At 38.4% G+C, this 7,817-nt stretch overlaps 1 protein-coding gene across 1 annotated transcript in view; it reads left to right on the forward strand.

The window, feature by feature from the left end:
* Positions 1 to 4,885, forward strand: part of MKX (mohawk homeobox) — a 71,751-nt gene extending 66,866 nt beyond the window's left edge. The window contains exons 6-7 of the mRNA XM_019529262.1: positions 2,135 to 2,168; positions 2,268 to 4,885. Of these exons, the coding sequence (XP_019384807.1) occupies positions 2,135 to 2,168; positions 2,268 to 2,454 (221 nt within the window). The 3' untranslated portion in view covers positions 2,455 to 4,885. The remainder of the gene's footprint in view (positions 1 to 2,134; positions 2,169 to 2,267) is intronic.
* The last annotated feature ends 2,932 nt before the right edge of the window (positions 4,886 to 7,817 follow it).

The raw sequence follows: 7,817 nt of genomic DNA on the forward strand, positions 1-7,817 counted from the left end.
GGGGGTCGGACTTGAAGATCTACAAGGTCCCTTCCAACCCGACTTCTATGATTCTATGACCTGGGGATTCCAGTGAAGAAGCTGAATATGAGCTAGCAGTGTGCCCTTGTGCAAAAAAGGCTAACAGGCAGGGGGTCAGACTTGAAGATCTACAAGGTCCCTTCCAACCCAACTTCTATGATTCTGTGATTCTATGAATGTCTGTCCCTAGCCCTAGTGGTAGGTTAATTCATTTTTATATATAACTTGTTCAGTTAGAAGGCAGGTCAGGATGGCACCTCATAGACTAATTCAGAGAGAGAAGCTTTTGAGAGCAACAGCTTCCTTCATACTGTGAAGTAAGTTTTGTCAAATGATGAAGGAAGCTGTTACTTATGAAAGCTTATCCTCTCTGGGTTAGTCTCTATATAAAGTGCCCTGCCTGACTTCAGATTAACACAACTAACTACCTCTCTTTGTTCAGTGAATTAGTAAGTTTTGTAGAGCGTTTTAGGATCCATTGGCATGGAAGCTCTTAAAGAAAACTTCATCTTTGGAATTTATGAAATCATCAGTTATCAGGCTGCTTTCAGCTCTGTCAAACGTAGTTCTGAAAGCCTAGAGAGAAGCCATTGCTAGCTTACGTTGTTTTTTAAGGCTGGCTCATTAGGGTGTATTTCATTCTGCTCTTTCTTTTGTTTCAGTCGTTATTAATTGATACGGTCATTATTGCAGCTTCTTGTAGTTCCTCTTTAATGAGTTTCCATGTTATACTTGTAGAAGCATAGTGGGTTCATATTTGTAGAAGCATAAAGGTTAAACACTCTCATGCAAACAATCTGAAATATGTCTGCCTGGTCTGTTACTACATAGAATACATGTGACTAGGCAGCAGTAATTCTTGATGGTGCAGAAAAGAACATTCCTGTTGTGCATGGAAACATAAAATATTATTGATTGTGTGTGCTTGTTATATAGTAATTAAGCACCTTTCCTAAATCACTGTTTAAGTTGCAGACTGAAAAAGGGAAGCCACATGCATTGGTGGATATCTTTTCAATAGAAATCTTGTCTGTAATGAATTCAAGAGTAAATTCACTATGGCTAGGGACAGACATTACAAATAAACTGGTTTAAGTGATCAGAAACTGTTTTAAACCTGTAACAGAGCACATGTTCAGTGCACATAAACCAGTTTGAAAATGGCAGAAACTGGTTTGAGATAAACCTGGTTGAATATAGTGTCAGACTTAACTGATTTGGGTCAAAGTGGTTTATGCAATGTCTGTCCCAGACCTCTTCCTGGTTTAACGTAAACTAGAGTCCCCCAGCATCCCAAATGCTTTGCAGCCCAGGGCAGGGCTCTCTGCTCCACAGCAGGGCCAGCTTTGCCCCTCTACTCCCTAGCTGGAGCTCCAGCAGAGATGGCAGGCAAAGCAGTGTCTTCTTGGCTTCCTCCTGCCCCTCCTCCCCCAATCTCCTCTGCCACAACACAGACTGTAGCCAGCATGTGGTATGCTAGCTAATGCTGAGAGGTGTCTGTGTAAGGCAGACAAGACAGTGTCTGCTTGGGACTTTTCGGAGCTAAAAGAAGAGCTTCAACTAATGAGAGAGGCTTTTGTTTCCTTGATGGGCTGATAAACACTGTAACTCCCTGCTGTGTAATTCCCTGCTGGCTCCATCACTGGTCAGGAGGACAGATTGGGAAGGGCGGGAGATCCTTCTCTAATCAGAGCATCCTGCCAGGGCCTGGCCATGTCCCCTCTCAGCTCAGCACTCTGGAAGGGAAGGGTGGGCTGCTCTAGCATCCCCCGGCTTCTAGCCTGAGCTACTGGAGGCATGTGACTACACTTCTTCAGTCCAGAGGGAATGTATGAATGTTTACAAACTGATTCAGCCTAGCCAGGTTAGACTAACCTGCGAAGATTGAATTAGTTCAGGCTTTTTGAATGTCTGTCCCTAGTCTATAAGACTGTGACTCAGCTTTCATGTTTCTTATGGTCATACGTCCAGCTATTTTCATAAAAACCTTATCTTGATTTCAGAAGCCAGCTTATCTCTCCACAAACCAATTTCATGTTAGGTTGGGGGACATTTTAAGAAATATTATGAACAAAATGAACAAAAACAGTAATGGTTTTTTTTCTGTTTTCAGAAACTTTGGACAATGGACCTAGCAAGTGTGAAAGGTGAGTAAGGGGCTACATTTGCCACTTGAATTCTTCAGTATGGTTTTCCCTATTGTATATATGTAAGCCATGTAAATATTTGTTGTTGTTTGAATCTAGCGCAGCTAACAGAAAAGGAACAAACAAAGATGAAACATACTGGAAGGAAATCAACGCGGCTATGGCTCTTACAAACCTCGCACAAGGAAAGGATAAACTACAGGGAACTACCAGCTGCATCATTCAAAAGTCATCACATATATCAGAAGTAAAGACTGTTAAAGTGCCATTAGTTCAACAATTCTGAGAGAATGGGGGTACCTTTTTTGGCCAAATGGACATTCCTAACAGCATTGGTTTTCAGTAAAATCAGACCCACAGATGCAAAGCAAATACTGAAAATAGGTTCCTTTTATGGTCAGTAGAAAAAAAAAATCTCCCTCAGACTCAGACTTTTTCATTGTATTAAATAAAATGTTCAACTGCTTCTATAAAAGGCATGTAAATTATAAAAAATCAGTTTTTATCAAAATATTAACTTATTTTATGTTAATCAAGTGTGCATCACTGCATTGCTATAATAATAAGTGCCTTGCTTTAAAAAATAAGCTATAACGTGGGCATAGTACAACACAATTATGCCTCAAAATGACATTGCCATAGTACTTAATCTTTGTATATTATTCCAAGTGGGCTTGGCAGTCTAGGGCTAAACACATTATTGCTGGAAGTCCTTGAGAATTGCTGCATATTTGACTTATACAAATTGGTGACTGGTAAGTCTTAATGAAAATGTTACATCTTTGAAAAAAATCACAGTATTATAAAAGTTGTACAGTAAGTTTTTTCAAAGTGACAATAAGGTTGTTATGCATGTTTCTTACCTGAATATGCAATGTTTGAATACCAAAATCATGAATTTGAATAGTGCAATACTCTAGAACCCACATAGATTTGGGAAATATATTGATCATTTGCATCAATTTGAAAGTACACCTACAACTCACCATTGCATTCATTGAAAAAATCTATAGTTGAAAGGCTGTAGCAAGACCCTCTGAAAATTTAAATTGGATTTCATACTTCTAAATTTTTTGTGTTGACTTACTGAATTTATTATAGGAGTAATGAAAACTCATTTCTCTTTGTATACTGATTTCTCTTTGTACCAATCTAAATCTATCATGCAATTTTTATTTGTATTGGAGCTCAATAAGATTCTATGATAGAAATTGTTATAGCTTGACTATGTCCAAAATCCTTTTATTTTGTACATATTGTATCAAATGAAGAGAGTTGATTGACAATTCACATTGCAATGAGAAAAAAGACATAATGAAAACTGTATATACTCAAAGTTAAAACTCAAATTAGAACCATATGGAACACGACACTCTGAAAAATCTGGGCATTTCACTTATGAGAGTTTTTAAGTGGATACTAAACCATGCGTTAAAAATAACATTCAGAGTTTCTAAACTTGACTGATACTGAGTGAAATAACTAATGTAAAACCAGATTTATTTTTTGGTGTACAAGTTTTTCTTGAATCATATAACAATATTCTAATGAGGTTTACAGTGCTTGAATAAACAATGGTAAAGCCAAATATAATTTATACTGAATCAGTTACAGAAAACTGGAAAAGAGCTAATTGTTATGAAGGTTCAGATATTTTTTTTTGCCTGTGGGTAACCTATTCATTTTTTACTGCTAGCCTCTTTTGGTGAGCCAATAATGAACCCAGATATGACTTTGATCCTGCTTCACTTGAAGTCAGTGATAAAACTCCCTTACGCTTCAGTGGTCGCAGAATTGGGCCAGTGGTAGAAATAATTTGTAAGTATAGTCTATTCCAGTTGCATTAGTCAAGATACATAGCAAACATCAACCTTGATGTGACTTCTTAGGATACTCCTTGATGTAACATAACATATTTTGGGTTTTATTTAGTGTACAATGAAAATGATTTGATATGAAAATATTTTGTACATATATATTTTTACTTTGTTTTCTAAATTGCTGATTTGCATTGACATAAAGTGCCAAGCTGGAAATGTATGTCATGACTGTATGAACAGTTGAAGTATACTTTTTTATTGACTTGCATCATTATGTGTCTAGAATTCCATGACAACAATTTTTGATAACTGAGTTTACTGGATTTTGTCATAATAATGTGAGTTTGTACCTAAGGATGGAGAGTAACTACTTCACTCTTGTTCATACTATTATAAGTTATTCTGGTATTAAATATTTTGTGACAATAAATTGTCTTGTCAAACTTTTCCGTTAGATATGTCCTCAGTGTTTTTATTTGAATAAATGACAACAATATTTTTCATGTTAAAAAAAAAAAGATTATCAGTGATTTCTCTGGGATAAAACTGGAGAAGCAAACCATTGTAGAAATACTTGTTCATGTCTCTTTTTTAAATGATCAAAGCACAAAAAATAACCTGTAAAACACATCAAGTTGGTTTTACATTTAACAAATACTTGGCATCATTTTGTTACAATTCTCTTTAATTTATTTTCTCCATTGCTGCTTTAATGTTTTCTGAAAACACAAATGCTAATACTGAGTGTTTTTAAATAACAAGAATCATGATCAATGCTGAGCCAACAGCTAACGGAGACAATTATTTATGATGTAGGAAAAACAAACATTATTACTATTGCTCTTCTTTGTTTTGACATATGTAACCATTTTAATAAAATAAATAAATGCAAACACATCTTGCTGGTTTTGAAATAAATGTTTATTTCTCTGCCTTTAGACATCGTATGAATGTCATAACCTCTCTATTTTCCTGCCACATTTGTAGAATGGGAAACAGTCTCTGATTAGCAGAGAAAGTTAGGAAACAGGTGCCTATCACTTAGTGTCATGTATAGTCAATGGCTGTATGGAGTTGCTTGGGGAATCCCAAGTGAAAATGGGCTCTTTGCTAGGTTTGAGCTACTGATTGAGCTGTGCTATGGCTCTGCCACTGCACTGAACAACATGGGGAACAAGACTGGTTCCTGCTGAGGAAGCAGGTCCAAGTGCTTGGAAAGACATTGCCTCTACATACAGGACTTCTTGTCTAGAAGATCACTCAAAGAGGCCACATATAATACACCTATCTGCTGGCACTGGAGAACTCAGGTCTTCATCCTGTAATGGATTTAGGTAGGGATGGGCTGAGTTATATTCCTAGGTGCTAAGTTATGCTCTGCAGCTGGAATGATCGAGGACTTACATACTTCTGTTGTTCAATGAAATACTTGTGTAAAAGAGATGATGTACATGAATTAGGGTTCAGCTGTCACCGTACTCTCCATTCCCCTTGTACAACAAATGAAAAAAAATCCTGTGAGTTAAACACTGGAGGTTTTCCTGAACAGCCTAATCCTCAGGCTGGAGTTAAAATCACAAAAATCAATGTAATCATTCAGTCAACTGGAAGACCCTGATTGCTCCCAGTGCTTTCTGACATTCTGCATTTTGGAAGCATAGCCAGAGAGTTTGCAGCGGAGAAAGGATAGTTTGGTGGGTAGAGCTCTAATCTGGGTTATTGAAGATACAGATTCTGTTCCCACTGTGCTGGAAAGCATGCTTTGTGACATAGGTCTAGATCTTCAGAGGTAAAAGAGGAATAATACTGCTTCCCTACCTCAGTGGCCCATTGCAAAGATACATGCCCTAAAGACTGAGGTGCTCTGGCCATATAGCACCAGGGCACTATACGTAGATGAGAGAGTGGAAGCAAGGTGTTAGTTACCCTGCTGCATTGCCGTGATATACTGCACAGAAACTAAAGTCAAGATCATGCTGTAAAAATGTGGGCCCAGATTTGGCAGAGTTTAGAAGTGTTTGGCAACAGAATAGAAGACTATTGCAAAATTCAGATCCAGGCCTGGAGACGAAGTCTGAAGCTCCTTAAAGCCTAGGGCTCTGGATTGAGCTCCATCTTGTAACTTATCTTGCTTAACAATGAGAGAGGAGGTTGGCTACAATACCCAATACATTTTGAAAAATAAGTGGAAAAGAGATGTGAATGCCTAATGCTACAGGGGGGAAAATCCCAGCCCTCCCTAATGCTTCTGTTATGTCAGCTTAGGTTATTGGCAGTGGATGTGGTTATTGGCAACGGAAGTTCAACCTGGCTCAGGGCTAATATAACTCACACACCTGACTTTTTAAAAAGGAGCTGAGATGTAGCTTCTTAATGGATGTTCCTTTTTTTTCATTTATGCTGTTGGTCCCTTCTTAATGTTTCTGAATTTTCCCTTTTGGTCTCTTTTGGACTTGCTCCCCCTTCTATCTTTTTTCCTGCCTGAAAAGTCTCCTATTACATGCAGATGGCAACATAATTCTTTATGCCCAAGATCATTCTCCTGTTTAGCTTTTTGGTGTCAAGGTCCATATGGATGATGAATATATGATACAGTAGGTTAGTATTCAGTGGAAAAATCTGCCATGAGCTGCTGTGTGCCTTCTCCCTTCCCAGGACTAATCAACATGCGCAAGGCTCAAGAGCCTGCTAGAAAGTTTCTTCAGTCGACAAAGTCTACCATCTATCACTTCATTCTTAACTACTACTGCTTTTGGCTATCTTAACTCCCTAAAGGACTGTCAATTTAACCATAACTACCTAAGAACTGCCAAGTCTCGTTTTATGAGCTGCTGCTGAGAGTTTAGTTATTTAAGGGTGATTTTAAACAATTTTTATTGGTATTTCATGGCATGTGCTTGATTTACAGTGCTGTAAATAACCACAAATTAGGGACAATTCTTTCCTTTATGGTAAAGAGACTTTATCTTGAGCAGAAAAAAGATGGTTTTCTGGTGAGGACTTAACTTCTCTTCCCAATTTTACCACAATCTTCCTGTGTTCATTTGAGTGAGTCATACGCAGTGTGAATTCCACAGGGAGAAGATTGGAGGGCTCTATTATGGATGTTTTTAAAAACAGGGTGATTATATAGTTGTCAATGGATGATCCAGAAGTGTTTACAATGTGGACCTCACTCTGGCTGTTCCTACTGCCTGGTGGCTCTGAATTGAGCATTGAGGATTTGTAAATGACCACTCACAATGGGCTGTGCAATAAAGTGTTGTCTCTAATCCTTGACCCACCAGCTCTGAAATGTAATAGTATTCCTGGCCTATTCGGGAACCCCAGTAATCAGCTGGAAGCCAGGCAAGGTCTCTCTGGTGAGCACTGGGTAATGGGAAGAACACATGCAGACCTCAGAACACACAAGACATCAGGAATGCATATAATGGTCATGTGTGTATGGAAAATTCACTTCAGTAATATGGCTGCCCAGAATGCCAGCTGGAAAAATGGCACATATATCAGGTTAAGGCTTAGCTCTTCCATATGCTCCTGCAAAATTGATACATTTCAAAGAAAAGTGCAAGATCCCCAGCATGGAGCCTCACTTGACAGCAGTATCTTGTACCACTACTCCAAGCAAGTCTTGCTTGGTAATTATTAAACTAAGATGTAGAAGAGTTGTGCTAAGTTGCTGATTCTCTCCTAGTGTCCCCTGTTCATTTTTTTCTCTGTCAGCAGTGTTCATTAATTCTCTGATGGGCTCCCTAAAGTGAGGGTGTTCCAGAGTTTCATAGTAGCTAGGGTCAGGAGGGACCTGAACAGATCATCTAGCCTGACCCCC

The sequence above is a fragment of the Crocodylus porosus genome, unplaced genomic scaffold, assembly GCF_001723895.1.
Source record: "Crocodylus porosus isolate Cpor-Errol unplaced genomic scaffold, CroPor_comp1, whole genome shotgun sequence".
NCBI lineage: Eukaryota > Metazoa > Chordata > Crocodylia > Crocodylidae > Crocodylus > Crocodylus porosus.